General features: G+C 40.5%; 1 protein-coding gene across 1 annotated transcript in view; it reads right to left on the reverse strand.

The window, feature by feature from the left end:
* TRIM24 (tripartite motif containing 24) overlaps nt 1–20,016 on the reverse strand; it is a 49,991-nt gene that overhangs the window by 20,985 nt on the left and 8,990 nt on the right. The window contains exons 2-7 of the mRNA XM_070756313.1: nt 14,016–14,134; nt 10,617–10,764; nt 4,497–4,629; nt 4,026–4,142; nt 1,086–1,200; nt 47–193 (exon numbers count right to left, since the gene is read on the reverse strand). Of these exons, the coding sequence (XP_070612414.1) occupies nt 47–193; nt 1,086–1,200; nt 4,026–4,142; nt 4,497–4,629; nt 10,617–10,764; nt 14,016–14,134 (779 nt within the window). The remainder of the gene's footprint in view (nt 1–46; nt 194–1,085; nt 1,201–4,025; nt 4,143–4,496; nt 4,630–10,616; nt 10,765–14,015; nt 14,135–20,016) is intronic.

Consider the following 20,016-nt stretch of genomic DNA (forward strand, 5'->3'; position numbering starts at 1 on the left):
GAAAAACTGTAAGGATTGCAAATTCAATCTAATGATTTTTCCATACCAAACGTTTGCTGTACAATAAGGCTGTGCTGCTCCCACTGGAGACAGCCCATTTAGAAAAGTTCATAACATGTTCCACTTGTTTAGAAAGTCCTGACATTTCTTGCTCCTGTTGTAAAAGCTTTGCCCGGTGCTCCTTAGCTAGACACTGCAACGAAGAAAGACAAGGTCATAATCATTTCTGCAGATCAAACCATTAAGTCATTATTCTACTTTTGTGTACAGTATATCACATTCCATCTCTTCAAGATGACCCGGCGCTACCTGGGTATTTTTTCACGCTAATCACCCCAGCCTCTTGTGCATGTGCACACAAACCCTGCTGATTGTCATTTGGAAAAATCCTGTTTTAGTAAGCACTCAGAAGCCAAGAAGAACATACATGGCAAATTTCAGGTTTGCAGGCTTTACGGTTCTGGAGATTTCGTGATTATGGAATGAGTGGTTTTTGCTTTTATATATATAGATATTGAAATCCTTTACTATATTAATACTTAGGAAATCTTTGATTCAATGATTATTCTCATTTTGCTTTGTACTAAAACAAATAAAAACTTATTTGAATAAAAATACTGAGATAGCATAAAACTATTCAATTTTACACATTCCATTTATCAGATGAAAAATGATATTATATGTAGTCTTCAATTTAAGAGCATTTAAAATTACAATGGAATGGAGCAAATGATGGTCATGACTACGCTCAAAATTCCAGCTGTCTTAACACCTGTGATCTCATGACAATGATCTGGATTCTTGGCAACTGGCTCACATTTATCACTGAATACAATACCATATGATCAGAGGATCACCGCTTGTGACTTACTGGCTTTCCCAGAAAATGAATAGGGAGACTAGCAGGGAAGATTGCAAATTGCTTGATTCTGCATATATTTAATTTTCTTGACAACAATATGGAAGTCAAGACAACAATAAGGAAACCACTGCCTCCTTTAAAATATCTTTTTCAAATTTCCATACATCAAGTACTTTGCACTAAAGACCACTTTAATAGTGTCCCTTGGGAAAATAAAATCTACCTCAAGCTGATGCAGCAGAGCTTTTCCCTTTTTGTTTATTTCTACCATCAATGTGAAAATAGCAACTTTAACATCTTGTTCCACCAATTTTTGATTCCGATTCACTTCATGGATTCTATAAAACGTAGAAAGACTATTTAGTATATTTATAACAGTACAGTGATCACAATTTGTGATGTTGCTGATGTTCAGATCTTGATAGGATATAAAATAGCACAGTAGCATATAATTAAGAATAAATCTTCAAGCTTAACACCTGATGACTTCTGCATATTTAACTTTTTTGACAACAATACGGAGTACTTTGCCACTGCCTCCTTTAAAATATCTTTTTCAAATTTCCAATGTAGTCTTGTGTTTCCCAGCTAATTATTAACCAGTTTAAATCCTGCTTACCTTTCAAAATCAACCAAGGTTGCTCAAATGCTACCTCCCTAAACATAATTTGCACATTTCAAAACTACACAAAACACCCCAACGAAAGTTAGATGCAGCACAATGTTATGTTTTTTGTCATTTTTCTTGGTGTTAATATGATTGACAAGAAATCAAAGTGCAACATAAGTATCTGGGATGGCATGGCAGTGTGATTTTTTTTCAACATAGGTATTTACATAACAATATCTTAATATCTGCAGGATGTAAGTCTATGCACACCAAAATATACAAGCGATGTGTGTGTGTGTGTGTGTTTATAATTGCAAAAAGGCATTATAGTGTGTCAGTCAATATCTTTAAGCCTCAAGAAAACACAGAAAGACTGGAGAAAACACCATATTAAAGCAACTAATAACTGTCAAAACCTAGTGTACACAGCCCTGGCACCTTAGCTCTTTCATTATTCTGATTCTTTTTTAAATACTAGCAAGGTGCAGCAACAGGTTCACAGAGAATATGGACTCAAACAATTATTGTTTTGCTTAGAAAAATGTGTGTAGTACTATATTAAAATATGTGCAAAAGCTAGTGCACCCATTTACTGTGACATAACAGGCCCCCATCTCCATCATGCCTGATTGAAATAATTTTACCTAAGAGTGCTGCATGGTTAAGTAACTATTATAACTAGAAGGGAAAATGGAAGGTATCTCTAATAGATAAGCAAGGAAATGCTACACAATAAACCGAAGGGGAATAGGAGAGTAAATTTTACCACTGATGGGTTTACAAGGGTAGAATGAAAAGCAATGCCTCCAGTGGTATAAGTCAGCAACAGTACTGATATGCTAGAAGCTCTGATGCATTATTAAGTATCATTCACTTTAATTGGCATGAAGTTGCTACTAGAAAAAGTGATATTACTATGTTTATGAAATGGAAATCTGCAGTGAGTATTCATCAGGGTACTTTAAACGACATATCATGATTGAATTTCTGACTGTCAAAGGATTCTTTCCATTTGAAATTCACTATCAAGCCCAGGTTGTTTATGGTGATGACTGTTGATGGGAGCACTGCCCAAAAAATGTAAAGATGGTGAATCAGAAGAGGCAATTTAAGCCATGAACAAGATGACTTGTGACAACGGCTGAGCTTTACACAAGAAATGTTGATGAACTGATTAGGAAAATTGGTAGATCACTTGAAAGGAATCTGCTGCCAAGCTTGGCATTTTATATGAACAATATTTATGCTTTTCTCTTCCATGTAAGAAAGATTGCAAGATGCTCCTCACAGGCTGATGGCAGAAATGAAACCTTCAAGAATTGAAATTTGTTGGTAACTGTTGTCATATTATACGAATGAAACTGAGGAATTTCTTCATAGAATAGGCTGATTATTATAACCCAGAAATGAAGCATCAATCCACAAACAACATCATTAAGTTTCACCGGTGAAAGAAAAATTCAAAAACTAGGCTTTGGCAGGAAAACTCCTGATTACCGTTTTTTGGGATGCAGATGGTGTTGTCCACATTGACTATCCAGAACTAAACATCACTATGAATTCAGAGCACCATAATTGATACTCAAAACTTTGAAACAATGATTAAGCAGAGTTCAGAAGCACAAGAAAGAAGTTTTTCTGTAACATGACCATAGTAGGCTTCACACATCACAAGCCATCCAAGAGGCAATTGCGAATTTGGATCAGATTGTCTTACCCTGGTCTGCCATACACTCCAGACTTGGTGCCATCTGACTTCTACCTTTTCCCCAAAATAATTTGTGGGCATCTATTTGACTCAAATGAAGATTTGGAAAGGACTGTCAGGACCTGGTTGAAGAGACAAAGTGTGGAGTTCTTTCACGATGGCTTTAAGAAGTTTTCTATTGTTGGGAGAAGTTTGTAGTGAATGGTGGGGGTTGTGTGAAGAAGTAAATATAGGTAACGAGCTCATTTCCTGGAATATTTTGCTGTTTAATTTATTAAAGAATACCACTATTAAACTAAAACTATGGAGGCAAAGGCATTACTTTTCATTCAACCCTGTTTTTTCCCCCTTTAAAAATATCTGGACAGCTTTATAGTAAGACAACAGCTCATCTCCTCCATAATCTTTTCCTGATTATATTTATCAGACCATGCAATCTCCAAGTTACCCCTTCTGCCAAAATTATTATATTTTAGGCAGCATGATTTAGGGTAGGAATTGTTTTTCTTTCTCTGTGTCCATTGCATTCATCTTGCTTATAAATAATCTGCAGATATTTTCTTGGCCACTGTAAGAAAAGATTTATGCTTTGTTCTGATTAACCGCCACTTTGATATTATTAAAACATACTTAAGAATAAATACATTCAAAGTCTTCCAGGCTCAAAATTATCTTACTCTGATTATCTTTTATGCATTTTCACATGCATATATTAAACTCATTATTCTACATATCAAATTTATAGAGAGGTAAAAACTAAATGAATCAAATTACCAGGAATAAAACTAAAGGAGCTAATTGAGATATTAAAATATTATTTAATACTGCAAAATAAAACTGAATACCTATTTTGAATCTGCTCCCTTGTATATTTTATATAATTGCTTTTTTCCATTAATTTTGTAATAAAAGTATCAATTATTACTTTTTGATTCTGAAAGGCTTCTTCTATAAACTGGTATCTGCAAAAGGAAGAAAGAAAGAAATAAATAAAAAAGGAAGGAAGGAAGGAAGGAAGGAAGGAAGGAAGGAAGGAAGGAAGGAAGGAAAGAAACATGTTTACATTAGGTATATTTTATATATAGTCTTTTAAAAATACATAGACCATAACTGAATAGAGAAGAAAAAAGAAAAAAAATCAAAAGATGTAAATGTAATCTATAAATCATGTCAAATTATACATATACAAACCAAATTACAAAAAAAATAAAAATCGGGCTAGCCTATATCTTGCGATCCACACTTCTCTAATAGACTCTTATTAGTTATGTATCCAACTTTGTCTCTTTTTTTGTCAGATATATTCACTTTAATACCTGTGTTCTTTGTGCTCCAACAACTGACAATCCCGACACGTCAATTTGTCACAAGTTTCACAATAGAGTTTCAACTGTTCTTTTTTGTGGTAAGTGCAGAACACAGGTCTTTGATTGGTTACACCAACAGCTTCTGTTAAAAAAGAAAAAAGGGGGAAATTTCTGATAGATAGGAATGAACTGTTATAGACCTGGACTAAAACCAAAAGTTAACTCAACTAATACAATTTTGCCACTTTTAAAGTCTAGAAACAGGGCAAAGTTTCTTTTCTTTTGTTCTCAATAGTCTCTCTCTCACACACATTTTAATCATATTTGCTTTACTGTTTCAAAATATTTGGAAAATTACTTAATGGATTCTCTGAAATGAACTTTAAAATGTTACATTCCTGAAAGGATGCAAAAGTTTGTCCCCACAGAGACAATGCATACAAAATATTTCTATCTTCTGAACTTTAATATTGCATAAATATATACAGTAGTACCTCATCTTATGAACTTAATTCATTCCATGACGAGGTTCATAAGTAGAAGTTCGTAAGATGAAACAATGTTTCCCATAGGAATCAATGTAAAAGCAAATAATGCGTGCAAACCCATTAGGAAAATCCAAACTTTAAGGATTTTTTTTAAAAAGCGGTGGGTGGACAAAGTGAAGGCTAACAGAGTGGAGACAGACAGCGAGGAGAAGAGTGAATGGAGGTCCTAACGAAGGCTAACGCCACCCCAAATTGCTCCCAAAATCACCCCTCCAGATGCTTGCTACGCCGCCCCAAATCTCTCCCAAAATCACCCCTCCAGAAGCTTCCTACGTTGCCCCAAATTGCTCCTAAAATCGCCCTTCCAAAACCTTCCTACATTGCCCCAAATCGCCTCTCCAAAACCTTCCTACGTTGCCCCAAATCACTCCAAAAATCACCCCTCCAAAAGCTTCCTATGTTGCCCCAAATCACTCCTAAAATCTCCCCTCCAAAAGCTTCCTACGTTGCCCCGAATCATTCCTAAAATCACCCCTCCAGCCGCTTTCTATACCACCCCAAATTGAGGTCCTAACGAAGGCAAATGGAGTGAAGAAAGGCAGCAAGGAGAAAACAGGCAAACACTTACTATGCCACCCAAATCAAGGTCCTAACGAAGGCAAATGGAGTGAAGAAAGGCAGCAAGGAGAAAACAGGCAAACACTTACTATGCCACCCAAATCAAGGTCCTAACGAAGGCAAATGGAGTGAAGAAAGGCAGCAAGGAGAAACCAGGTATTTTGAAAGGAGAGGTGATTTTGGAAGACCATGGAAGTGATTTGGGGTGGCATAGAAAGCTTTTGGGGGAGCGATTTTGGAGGCGATTTGGGGTGGTATAGGAAGCTTTTGGAGGGGTGATTTTGGGAGCAATTTGGAGCGGTGCAGGAAGCTTTTGGGGGAGCAATTTTGGAGGCTATTTTGGGCGGTGTAGGAAGCTTTTGGAGGGGTAACTTTGGGAGCAATTTGGAGCGATGTAGGAAGCTTTTGGAAGGGTGATTTTGGGAGCAATTTGGAGCGGTGCAGGAAGCTTTGGAGGAGCGATTTTGGGAGTGAGATGGGGCAAAGGAAGTGGTAATTTAGGGGGGATTTTGGCAGTGGGATGGGGCGGCTGTGGGGAGCAGAGGAAGAGGAGGGCTAGGGGGAAAAGCGGCAGGGAAATGGGGAGCTCCAGCGTTCCCCGCTTCGGGACTGCAGGTGCAAGTAAAAGGAGGCGGGGAATCCTGGCGGGGGTGGCAAGCAAATGGGAAATCCTGGTGGTGGCAGTCACAAGGCAGGGGAATCCCTACAGCAGTAAGGGAGCGCACACGCAGTTAGAGAGCCCAGGCACCTGGGCTTGGGTTCGTAAGGTGAAAATGGTTCTTAAGAAGAGGCAAACAAATCTTAAAACACAGGGTTTGTATCTTGAAAAGTTTGCATGGAGAGGCGTTCGTAAGATGAGGTATCACTGTATTCTCTTTTAAAATGTTATGATTTTTTCATTGTTTTGTTTCTTTGTGCACCACTTGGAATCCCATTGAGTTGGGCAATTTTACAAAAGGTTAAAAATAAAATATTTATTTCATACACATTTTTCAGATGATAAAATCTGAAAACATGTTACAAATCATAATTTATCAAAACAGGAAAAAAGTATAAAAACATTATTTTCTCATTGCCTTTTAACAGATTATATCAACATTGCTATCTAGTAAATTTTTAAACAGGCCAAACAGAAATACAAAATGACCCCCCCCCCCCCAATTATTGGACTAACCCATTCCAACCATTTAATCCATTGCAAATTCACTGCAATCTAGTGCAGTCCTCTATATGACAATCTCCATTCTGGCCCCTTTCAACATTGGTTGTAGCAGCAAGAAGAAATTACCCAAAAGAATATATTTGTCAGATTCTTGGTATACACTCAGCCTACAGTTTTCTTGAACAAAATGATTCAAGATTCATTATCTGATCATTGGAAATCTTATGGAGGAAGTTAGGCTTTCAGACTTTTAATAAGAACAAGCACTTTAGCAAGGTTTTTCTTTAAAAAGATTAAGCTAAGGATCTTAGGCATGCTGAATTTCATGCTTAGCAACATATGAACTGAATGTCATTTAAGACAATTTAAAGACTGTTAATCACAAAGCAAGAATAAGAGGAATTTCCTAACCTTTCAAAGGCATAATTTTATATCTAGTCTTGTGGCAGCAATCTCACAGACTTACAAAAAAATCTTGGCAGATCCTCAGCACGAACTGACTGATTTCACAAGATTTCACAATGAAATCCACAAAATCTTTGAAAAAAAAATCTAGGAAATAATAGCATTTTCAATTAGCCAATCAAATGTACTATTTTCTTGTTCTGTTTGATAAGATGTACTGTATATTTCGGTGTATAAGACGCACCCTTTTCTTCCCTAAAAGAAGCTGATAATTAGGGTGCGTCTTATACTCTGAATGTAGCTTTCCCCACCCCAGCCCTAACTAGCTGCTAACGATCTTCCCAGCTCTTACCTTCATTGTTTCTCTCTGTGAAGAATGTTTTCCAAGCCCTAAGTCTTTGAAAGGTTTTTTTTAAATTGCTCTAACTTGTTCGAGTAAGTTTGTTTCCAGCCCTAACCAGGTGCTAACAATGATCCCAGCTCTTACCCGCTTGCAAGCTCTTACATTGTTACACCCTGGCAAGAATGTTTTCCAAACCCTGTCATTGATTTTTTTTTAATTCTCTATTTGTTCCAAATGTTTCTTTCCAGCCCTAACCAGGTGCTAACAATGTCTCTAGCTTTTGCCGGCTTGCAAGCTCTTTCATTGTTACTCTCTGCCAAGAATGTTCTCCAAATCCTGTCTTTGTAGGGGTTTTTTTTTCATTGCTTTACTTGCTCCAGATCAGAGTCTGCGGAGGGGCGGCATACAAATCTAATAAATTATTATATTATTATTATTATTTCTTTCCAGCCCTAACCAGGTGCTATTAATGTTCCCAAGTTCTTTCATTATTAATCTCTGTGAAGAATGTAATCCAAATCCTAAATCTTTACAGGGTTTTTTTCCATTGATCTAACTTGCTCCAAATGTTTCTTTCCAGCCCTAACGAGGTCCTAATGATATTCCCAGCTCTTACCCACTTGCAAGCTCTTTCACTGTTACTCTCTCAGAATAAAGGGTTTTTTTAATCCCTTAACCAGGGGATTAAATAATGTGCTGAAACTGACCAGATTTACCAGATGAAGACCTGGTAAGCAGATTCTTTTCCCTATTTTCCTCCCCAGAAACTAAGGTGCGTCTTATACTCCGGTGCATCTTATACTCCAAAAATACTGTAAGTATTTCAAAGAATACAACCATATTACTAGATCTAGACATATTCCTTGGTGATAAAGCCTATTCGTAAATTTGGATATTTTCTATTGTTAAGGGCAGTTATGATAAAATGAGGTTTTTGTTCTTTTAAAAAAAATGAAAGTAGGAATGTGTTTTTTAAGGAACTGAAACACGATGGCATAGTTAAGAAAAACAGCAAATAGCCAAGATAAATTTAGACAGCTATAGCACTTTAAATATAAATGAAAGTGAAGAACATTATCTAAAATCTGGATGATAGTACAGTGATACCTCGTCTTACAAACCCCTCGTCATATAAACTTTTTGAGATACAAACCCGGGGTTTAAGATTTTTTTGCCTCTTCTTCCAAACTATTTTCATCTTACAAACCCAAGCCGCTGCCACTGGGATGCCCCGCCTCCAGACTTCTGTTGCCAGCGAAGCGCCCGTTTTTGCGCTGCTGGGATTCCCCTGAGGCTCCTCTACATGGGAAACTCCACCTCCAGACTTCCGTGTTTTTGTGATGCTGCAGGGGAATCCCAGCAGTGCAAAAATGGGCATTTCGCTGGCAATGGAAGTCCGAAGATGGGGTTTCCCAGCGAGGGGAGCCTCAGCGAAATTGCAGCATAACAATAACATGGCAGTCCATATCTGCTGGCACATGAGCCATTGCTCTAATTCAGCTCCTGTTTTCGCCCTCCTCAGGCAGTGAATTATGAGTGTGCGCGACAGTGTGCACCCACGGTCTGTCCGAGGAAAAAAAGGTTCGCCATCACTGCAGTATAGGTTTAAGCTTCTAGAATTTAATGTTAAGAGTCTAAGAAGGGTTATTGGAAAGATTAAAAGTATGACTCTTTTCAAACTAGCTTTTCCAACCTCATCAGAGTCATCCAAACACTGATCTATTCTTAACTGAAATGTATCCCTCCCCTTTCTTTGAAAATAAATAAGCTAAAACTAAAACCAGTTTGGTCAAATGATTGTTGTGGTCTGCCTGCGGCCTGAGCAGCTGGCAGCAGATTCAGACAGCAAGGCGGCTGGGGAGGAACCTGGGCCATGCCTGGAGTCTGGAGAAGGCTCAGTGCCAGAGGCAAGACCATCTGAAAGGTCTGTCCCTCCTCCAGAACCTGACATGAGTGAGGAAGAACAGGAAGACCCTGCTCTCAACTCTTGCATGCGCAGAGCTGCCAGAAGGCAAGAACAGTTCCACAGAAGGACTATTCAGAAGTAAGGTTTGGGGATAATTGGCTCCTCACATAGGCTATATAACTGGAGAATACGAAAGTGTTTGTTGCAGGGAGCATTTAGGTTCATCTGTAGATCTCGTCATTGCAACTCAAGACTCAGTTTTATTCCTGTTTGCCAAATTTTTCCTGCAAATTGGTCTTTGGCAGTTAGCCAAAAAAGAGCAAGGTTTGTGTGTGTTATCTGCTTTTCCCTGAAAGACTTTAGACAGACTTGTTTTGTTTGGATTTATGATGACTGCTAATGAAGATAGTTAGCAGCTGTTACAATAAAAAGAGGTTTGTGAGATGCTGCTTGTGCTGTTATGTTTAATTAGCAAGCCTAGGTCAGAACAGTGGTTAAGGTGCTGTCAGGGTTCCAACCTATGTCCTAATAAAAGCAGGAGGCTCAGACCATTTTTTCAAGAAAAATCCAGTTGTTTATTAGGAGTGCCATGTTGGCACAAACCAAGTGAACCCAGCTCTGACTTCATTCAGTTCACGCCTTGCCTCTGTACCTGTTTCCCCCTCCTCCCAAGGTATGTTACCAGTCACATTCCCCAACAAAGCAATTTCACAGGTTATAGAAGTCACTCCCTCTGACCGTTGCGAGTCTCTGCGGAGATGGCCTTGACTTCGGGTGGCTAGGATTTGTTTTGTTTTGACTCAGGTGCAAATCCTGCGAGACACAATTTCCCATCTCCTGCCTATGGCAACTCGGGGCGGGTCAGGAAAGCTTTGCGAATTGACAGACACCAGGTTTGAAAGTAGAAGAAAAAAATCTTGCTGTAGTCAAGTGAGTGACCTTGAGCCAAACACACTCTCTCAAAGCAATCCACCTCAGAGGGATTTTTGTTGTGGGGAGAATAAGAGGAGGAAGTTGTGTTGGATATGTTCACTGCCTTAAATTATGTGTAAAAATAATAAAGGCAGACTGTAAACAATCAAAACAAAAGAAAACCTAGTTCTTGCAATCAAGCTAACCTTCAAATAAATCCTGGGCTGGCAAGATAACTTAATAAAATAAAACCAAAACACACAAACAGTATCTGAACAGTACAATGGATCTTTACCTGGAGAAACCTCTTCTTTCTGTCTAACTGTATGGTCTTTTGTGAATTTCACTCTTTGATGAGCCTGTATACACGTCTTACACAACCACTCTACACAGTCCACACAAAACCCATTGGCTTCTGCATTGTCTTCACAGCTTGTACAAACCTGAAAAATTAGAAACAAAATGTATTTTGAAACAAATGACGTAGTGACATTGAAACTATTATGAAAATAGTGTTCCCCCTCCTCAAGAAGCCTTCCCTGGACCCAACCGTATTCAACAACTATCGTCCTGTCTCCTACCTTCCCTTTATGGGAAGGTTGTTGAGAAGGTGGTGTCACTCCAGCTCCAGCGGTCCTTGGAAGACGCCGATTATCTAGGCCCTCAGCAGTCAGGATTCAGACCTGGCTACAGCACGGAAACTGCTTTGGTCGCGCTGATGGTTGATCTCTGGTGGGCCTGGGACCTCTCACCGGCTTTCAATACCATCAATCACGGTATCCTTCTGCACCGACTGGAGGGGCTGGGAGTGTGAGGCACCGTTTTACGGTGTTTCTCCTCCTACCTCTCTGGTCGGTCACAGTCGGTGTTAGCAGGGGGGCAGAGGTCGACTCCTAGGTCCATACCTTGTGGGATTCCTCAGGGGTCGGTTCTCTCCCTTCTGCTGTTTAATATCTACATGAAACCGCTGGGTGAGATCATCCAAGGGCATGGGGTGAGTTACCACCAGTACACTGACGACACTCAGCTGTACATCTCCACCCCATGTCCACTCAGCGAAGCAGTGGAAGTAATGTGCCGGTGTCTGGAGTCTGTCAGGGTCTGGATGGGTGTCAACAGGCTCAGACTCAATCCAGACAAGACGGAGTGGCTGTGGGTACTGCCTCCCAAGGACACGTCCATCTGTCCGTCCATCACCCGGGGGGAAGGGAATTATTGACCCCCTCAGAGAGGGTTCACAACTTGGGCGTCCCCCTCGATCCACAGCTAACTCTGGAACACCATTTTTTGGCTGTGGCGAGGGGGACGTTTGCCCGGGTTCGCCTGGTGCACCAGTTGCGGCCTTACTTGGACAGGGAGTCTTTGCTCACAGTCACTCATGCCCTTATCACCTTGAGGTTCAACTACTGCAATGCTCTCTACATGGGGTTACCTTTGAAGAGTGTTCAGAAACTTCAACTCGCCCAAAATGCAGCCGTGCAAACAGTCTTGGGCTTTCTAAGAAATGCCCGCAACTTACCATCACTATGTGGACTGCATTGGCTGCCAATCTGTTTCCGGACACAATTCAAAGTGTTGATTATGACCTATAAAGCCCTACATGGCATAGGACCAGACTATCTCCGAGACTGCCTTCTGCCGCACGAATCCCAGCGACCGGTGAGGTCCCACAGAATTGGTCTCCTTAGGGTCCCATTGACCAAACAATGTCAGCTGGCGGGACCTAGGGGAAGAGCCTTCTCTGTGGGGGGTCCCAGACCTCTGGAATCAGCTCCCTCCGGAGATTCGCACTGCCCAAACCCTCCTCGCCTTCCGGAAGAGTTTAAAAACTCATCTTTGCCGCCAGGCCTGGGGTTCCTTAGATCTTCCCGACTGACCAATGAATGCTTTAGTTTGATTGTTGAATGAATTATATTGATGATTTTTCTTTTTTAATTAGAATTTTAAAGACTGTTTTTAATGTATTAATTGGATTGCTATTATTGTTTCTTGTTTTTTTGCACATGCTCTGAGCTGCCCCGAGACCTCGGAGAGGGGTGGCATACAAATCCAATTAATTAATTAATTAATTAATTAATTAATTAATTAATTAATTAATTATCAAAATATAGTTTTTGATTAACCAGGACCAGAATGGCAATGGTGCAATGCTGTAAATTAAAAATAGAAGTGTTCAGAAATAGAAGTGTTTATTTATTTTTATTTTATTTTATTTATTTTATTGGACTTATAAGCCGCCCAACTCCAGATGGACTCTGGGTGGCGTATATAAATAAAACCATATATAACAATAAAACAATTTTAAACCCCAGCATTCAACATTCATCCCTGGTAGTCTGGAGCGAGGAGCTATAGTTCAACAGCCCCAGGCCTGCTAGCAAATCCATGTTTTTAGGGCCTTCTGGAAAGCCAGGAGGGTGGGGCGGTGTGGATCTTTGGGGACAGTTGGTTCCAGAGAGCCTGCGCCACTACAGGGAAGCCCCCTCCCCCCCCCCGGTATTAATAGTTTATTTTTATCAATTAACAAAATGCAAAATAAATGAACAGAAGTGAAATCCAAATCAAATAAGTATTTGGTGTGATCACCCTTTATCTTCAAAACAGTGTCAATACTTCTAGGCACACAATTTTTGAAGGTAGAATTTTTATAGTTGGTTCTGCCCTCCCCACCTGGCAGACAGACTCAACCTTCTCTCTATGACGTGAGATATAAGCAGATTTCAATCAGTAGACTTCAGTGATAATATAAAGATCTCTATATTCACAGGTACTTAAATTCTTGTTCCGAATTTCCAACACTGCCCCTCATGGTTATGTGACATATTTGAGGCACATTTACAACTGTTTACAGCACTCCATGGTCACATGCGTTCCATTTATATTTTTGCCAAAACCCATTATTTATTTCTAATTACTGACAAAAATGTCTCATAAAATACAATGGATTCACTTAATGTCCACCACATTATCTTTATGGACACCATGTTCAATTACTGAGTGCTGCAAAAAAAGGTCACAGAATTAGGTCAGTTACATAAGTGACCCACTTTATTACTCTCATGACTTACGGCCCTAATTGGCAGGCTACACTATGGTAATAAATTGAGGGTTATTTGTATATATAAAATCTCATCTCCTCTGATAACATGACAGATCTGCACAATAATGGCACTGGAATTAGTTTCAGTCTTTCATCTCATGAAGTAAATTTTAAACACATGTTCTATCTTTACTGGAAATAAAGGAGCTTTCTGAAAATATCCTCCGTAAATTCACTCAGGTTTCATTAATTTGGGAGGTTTTCAATAACCAATCACAAATCGATATTTCCTCCATGTTTGGACTCTAATTGATTTATCCAAAATATTATGAGAGATTTGACTTACAGTGTCATGGCTATGTAATTGACCTCTGTATCTAGTCATTTTTCTTGCATCTGTTTTAAATCACTCTTAGGCTGAGCCAGTTCTTGTTAGCTCAGCTTCAAGACTTGTACTTTAATTAGGAGTAGAAGAATCATCCTTTGCCATTTTTAGTAGAAGAATCATCCTTTGCCATTTTTCCCAGCACAGCAAATAGTTTTTCTTGCTCCCAGCATTGTCGGCAAGGATCGGGTCAGAGCCTCTGCCGGCCAAGATCAGCAATAGAATATCACATTTGGTTTTAGGAATCCCCAAAACACACATACACATACCCTATTTGACTTTTCCACTGTACTACTGGGAACTTCAGTAGTATCCTTCACAAAGATGTTGTCAATAATATGTCTTTCTGCACATTCCTGGCCACAAATTGGACAGCGAACAACACCAACTATTGGGGGGGGAAAGTATAAGGCAAATTATAAATCAGACATTATTCACTCATTTTTCAGGATTTTTTTTTATCATAATCAATAGTGTCCCATTGCTTAGCAGCAAATAATACATTCTCCTCAGCTTATCATTGTTTCTTCTCTAAGCCGCACATCAATACATTAAAACTTTATTTTACATTAATAAATTCCTTAAACCAGAGTATAAGACCTACAGTGATCCCTCGATTATCGCGGGGGTTACGTTCCAAGACCTCCCGCGATAATCGATTTTCCACGGCATAGTGGTACGGAAGTAAAAACACCATCTGCGCATGCGTACCCTTTTTTCCATGGCCGCGAATGCGCAGATGGTGGAGCCAGGGAGCGATGAAGCCGACAAAGATTGCTTTGAATGTCGGCTGCCCCCGCCCCCCCAGCACCCGCCCGCCCGCCGTTCACCTGCCCGCTCGCCTATTCACCTGCCCGCCCGCCGCTCGCCCGTTCACCCGCCGGTTCACCCGCCTGCCCGCCGCTCGCCCGTTCACCCGGCCACCCAGCCGCTCGTTCACCCACCCGCCGTTCGCCCGGCCACCCGCCGTTCACCCGGCCGCTCGAGAGCAAGAGGGGGAGAGATAGAGAAAGAGAGAGAAGGAAAGAAAGAGATGAGAGAGGGAGGAAGAGAGTGTGAGAGAGGAAGAAGCAAGATAGAGAAAGAGAGAGAGAAAGATGAGAAAGGAAGGAAGAGAGTGAGAGAGAGGAAGAAAGAGAGAGAGAGAAGAGTGGAAGGAAGAGAGAAATGATAGAAAAAAGGGGAGAAAAAAAGAGAAATGAGAAAATGATTGAAGCAGAGAATGACAGGAAAGAAAGAAAAAGAGACAGAGAAGTGACTCTTGGTGATGACGTATGACGTCATCGGGTGGGAAAAACCGTGGTATAGCAAAAAAACCGTGGAGTATTTTTTAATTAATATTTTTTGAAAAACCGTTGTATAGCGTTTCGCGAAAATCGAGACAGCGAAAATCGAGGGATCACTGTATCTTGGGAATACTTTTTACAAACATGTTTACTTTTTACAACTATCTACACTTTTTACAAACTTCAAACTTGTCAGCTTTAAGACTTGTGAACTTCAACTCCCAGAATTCCTCCTTCAGTCATGCTAGTTCAGGAATGTTGAAGTTGAAGTCCACAAGTCTTAAACTTGCCAAGTTTGAAGATCCATGTACCCCTAATCCCTAACCCAGAGGTTTTCAAACTCAACAGCTTTAAGACTAGTAGACTTAAACTCCCAGAATTCTTCCTCTAGTCATACTAGATGGGATAAAGGCAAAAACAGCCCCATTTTTTGCAAAAACCAGGCCATTTTCGGCCATTTTCTCCCGCAAAACTTGAGTGGGCAAAGCATCTGAGAAGCCTGCAGACTGCTCTTGGGTGTTGGGGGAAGGCAAAAATGGTATTAAGCTATGTGGAATGTATAATTAGTAGCTGGATACCCGTGCTTCACTATGAAACTGAACTACTTAGCATGGAATAGAATGTCTTAATTCCCAGGCCACAGGCCGGATGAGCCACATGGTGGCCATACCCATTGGCAGTTGGAACAGTTCTTTTCAGGGGGAAAGGGAGTAGAACGTCTAACTCCTTAACATCAGAGTGTGTTAATAATAATATAAGAAATAATAATATAAGAAATAACTTAATGATCTAATGGTCATTTAGAAAAATCATTTCTTATTGAGTGTTCTGCCTGGCCTCAAGCCACTCAAGAACAAAGTAATGAATCAAATACTGTACACCCACTCAGATTTGTAAATATCAAACAAGGATTGTTCTTTATGTTCAGAAAACTGCAAACCACGAAGTTTCAGAGTAATGTGAGTTTAAGTAGGCAATAGGTCAGAGTTAATTAATCCAGTCCGTGCAAGAGACTTTCAGGCTTACAGCAACCAGCAATAACTCACAATTAGAATATCAGAATATCACAGAAATCCAAGGACCAAAACAAAACAAAGGCCAAAACAAAACCACGATGCATCAATGTCTCTCTCCAAAGCCAAACGATAATCTCCCACACAGATCACTCCAACCCTCTCCTTTTTCAAGGTTGCAGCAGCACCATTAAATCTTATCACCTGTGCCCTATAATATGTTTCTGCGTTTGTGCAGCTGCCCTTTTCTTCCCAGCATTCTCCGGACCCGATCATTCAGAATAGGATTACTCATTAACTCTTCCCTGACTGATTCAGATGAACCTCTGGCTGGAGAGCTGACTGAATCCATTCCCCTCTCTGTCTCTCCAGTCCCTTCCTGCTCTCTGTCTTTCCCTGTCTCTGCTTCTGGTTCACTGTCTGATTCCTCCTGCAACCAGACTGGTCTTTTGTGAACAGATGGCCCCCACTCCTCGGCATCAAAATCAGCCACCACAGGAGCTGGCCTGAAGCCAACCACAACAATGAGGACCCGCACTGTGGGGGCAATATGCTGGCTCTGTTGAAAAAAGTGCTATTGCTAACATGTTGTAAGCCGCCCTGAGTCTAAGGAGAAGGGCAGCATAAAAATTGAATAAATAAAATAAATTTAAAAAAAACAGTGAGCACCTAGAAGCCAAGAGGAACATACATGCCTAGTTTCAAGTTTGTAGACTTTCGTGATGATGTGAGTGGTATTTGGTTTTTATATAGAGAGATTTAGACTCAGGTCATACCATATGCATCTCACCTTATATGTAAGTCAGATCATATGCATTTTTATGAACTGATTAGTATTTTTAAAAATGGTAACATTCAGATACTTGAATATATAATAATATAAATGTATTTGAATTTACAGCATTGTAAGGATACAAATATTGTATAAAGAACATCAACAGAAAAGATGCAGTTTTATAAGTAAAGGAAACTAGTTGTATTATGTATGATACAGAGAATTATTCATGATTTTATAAAATATGCAAATATTCGGACATTAAAAGCATTCAACTAACTTCATCTGACACTGGTTATTATTCTGAAAAAGTACTGTGAGATACAATGCTTCTTCAAGAAGAGTGGTGCTCAGTTTGTAAGAATATACTTTGGTAATTACCTAGATACTGAAATGATTTGAAACCAAGAATAAGCTGAAGGAGAAAGACCAAACTCTAATGAAAGACCTAGATTATAAAGGTCAAACACTTAATGCCCTCCTTCTAAGAAACAACATAATGAGTTTCTAATGAACTCAAATACAACAAGAAAACCCAGAAATAAAAGATCAAGGGAGTTATCTTTTCCTATTGTTGTTCCCATACACTAACATGTAAAGCAGTGGTCCCCAAACTACGGTCCGCGGGACGCATGCAGCCCACTGAGGCCATTTATCCAGCCCGTGGGTGAGTGACAGCGCACCATATTTTATACCTCCAGTGCCACTAACAGTCCGTTGCTGGGGGGCAGGGACCATGGCTGTTGGGAGATTGCTGTCGGGGCAGCAGGAGCCCGCTGACATCAAGCCCTGCACCGGCCAGCAAAGCCGCCCGCCCAGGGAAGCAGCACGCTTTTCAAACGCACGCTTTTCAAATGCGCTGCTTCCCCGGGCAGCCAGCTTTGCTTGCCGCTGCCGGGCTTGACATCAGCAGACCCCTGCTGCCCCAACAGCAACCCCCTGACCGCCGTGCTTGCCTTGTGCCGCAGGGGTGGGGGAGGCCGCAAGCCCCTTGCCTCCACCGCCTCTTCTTCCACCGCCCCACTGCCTGAGCCTAGGCTGTTGGAAGATCCAGTGTCGCTTTTGCTAAAGATAGGCAAAAAAAAGAGAGGGGGGAAGGAAGGTAGGAGGGGGGGAAAGAGAGGGAGAGAGAAAGGGAGGGAGGCTGGCTGTGGGTGGGTTGGTTTTGTGGGAAGCGGCAGCAACAACGACCGGAGGAGGCGGCATTGGGGGCCCAGAGGAAGGTGCAGCAGGTTGAGGGGAGGGCTGCGGCAGCAGTTGTTTCAACATGGCACTGGTGGTGGCGGGGGGGGGGAAGGGCCAGGCGCCCCTGCTCTGTCCTCGCTTCAAGGCCTTCAACAAAAAATATGGTGAAAAAAATATAGAGAAAAAAAGGGGAAGGTCGAGTGGAGGAGAGAGGGAAGGGACAGCCGAGACCCTCACCCCACATCTCCTAGGCTTTATGCGCTGCTGCTTCTTTTAAAAAAGCAGTGAGTTCAAAAAAGCCACGGCAGGGAGGATTAAGGGCGATTCTGTCAAGGCAGCCGAAGCAATGTCAAAAGAAGCCCGGGTGTTTCAAGAATTTTTTTCTCTTAAGCTCCGTGATACAAGGCAAGAAAGAAAGGGAGGAAGAGAGAAAGAGAGGGGGGAAGAAAGAGGGAGAGAAAGGGAGGGGAGAGAAAGAGAAAAGAGAGAGAGAAGTGACTCTTGATTTAAGCATATGGTAAAAAGCACCCAAATAATAACAGAGAAAAAAAACCCAGCCCTCACCTATTTTTGGAAATGGTACAAGAGTTCACACACACACACACACACACAGGGGAGGAGACAGGGATGGAGAGAGAGAGAGTGAGAGGGGGAAGGAATGAGAGAAAAAGGGAGGAAGAGGAAGAAATGAGAAACAAATGAGAGAGAAAAGGGATAGACAGGAGAGGTACCCTGAAATGAGAACAGTGGTAGAAATTTGAGGAGCGATGATTGATTATTAAATATGGATTGACTATTGGTAAAAGATATATTTAGTGGTTGTTTAATATTAGGATGTATTAATTTGTAAAATTGGATTAGAATTGTAGAACTATAGTGGTACCTCGTCTTACGAACTTAATTCATTCTGTGACCAGGTTCGTAAGTAGAAAGATTCGTAAGATGAAACAATGTTTCCTATAGGAATCAATGCAAAAGCAAATGCGTGAAAAATAATTAGGAAAATCCAAAACTTTACGGCTTTAAAAAAAGAAAGCGGCGACCGGAGGAAGCGGCAGGCGAGAGGTTATTTTGGAAGTGAGATTGGGCACAGAACGTAGCAGCAGGCAAGGGCATATTGAAGAGACTTCAGGCACAGAACGTAGCAGGAATCCAGGGGCATATTGAAGAGACTTCGGGCATAGAACGTAGCAGGAAGCCAGGGGCATATTGAAGAGACTTCAGGCACAGAACGTAGCAGGAATCCAGGGGTATATTGAAGAGACTTCGGGCATAGAACGTAGCAGGAAGCCAGGGGCATATTGAAGAGACTTCGGGCACAGAACGTAGCAGGAAGCCAGGGGCATATTCCTTTCCAAGACTAATTACTTTATGTTTCTGGCCACATATTGAAATTGAGATGGTCACTTCTATACTTCTGTATGCTAATCTATCATTCATTCACGGAGAGTAGAACTGATAACCTTATAACCGCAAAATATTTGTGTTGCTATCTACAGAGAACTGTATATTTTACTAGTGATATATTAAATGTATTTTCAAGGAGAACGGCTACATTTTGCAGCTAGCTATTGCTGTCAAATCACTGGATTTCATTAAAATTTGCCTAGTGCAGTATTTGTAATATATCATTTTATTCACTTATTATACTCACCTCTTCTTTCTTTTTAAATTTTCTTCTCAAGATAAACATTTAAACTGACAAATATATTAAACTAGCAGTGGGATACACTTAAATCCATTTTAGGGTAGGCAGTGAGTCAATATTTTGTCATATATAGCTTTAAAAATTCAATATTTCAGTATTTTAGCTCTATTTTTTTAGTATCTTTTATCTTTGGTGATGAAAAAGCCATTTGCTCCACTGGAGATGTCTAGCAGCACAACAAAGAAATAAGCTATTTTAATCAATTTCTCTCCCTTCCAAAGGTTTCAACATGATTAGATATATAGGGTGTACTACATAAAAATTAATATGGAATATGGTAATGGAGCGGGATATCAACAATCG

The sequence above is a fragment of the Erythrolamprus reginae genome, chromosome 6 (genome assembly GCF_031021105.1).
Source record: "Erythrolamprus reginae isolate rEryReg1 chromosome 6, rEryReg1.hap1, whole genome shotgun sequence".
In the NCBI taxonomy this organism is placed as follows: Eukaryota; Metazoa; Chordata; class Lepidosauria; order Squamata; family Dipsadidae; genus Erythrolamprus; species Erythrolamprus reginae.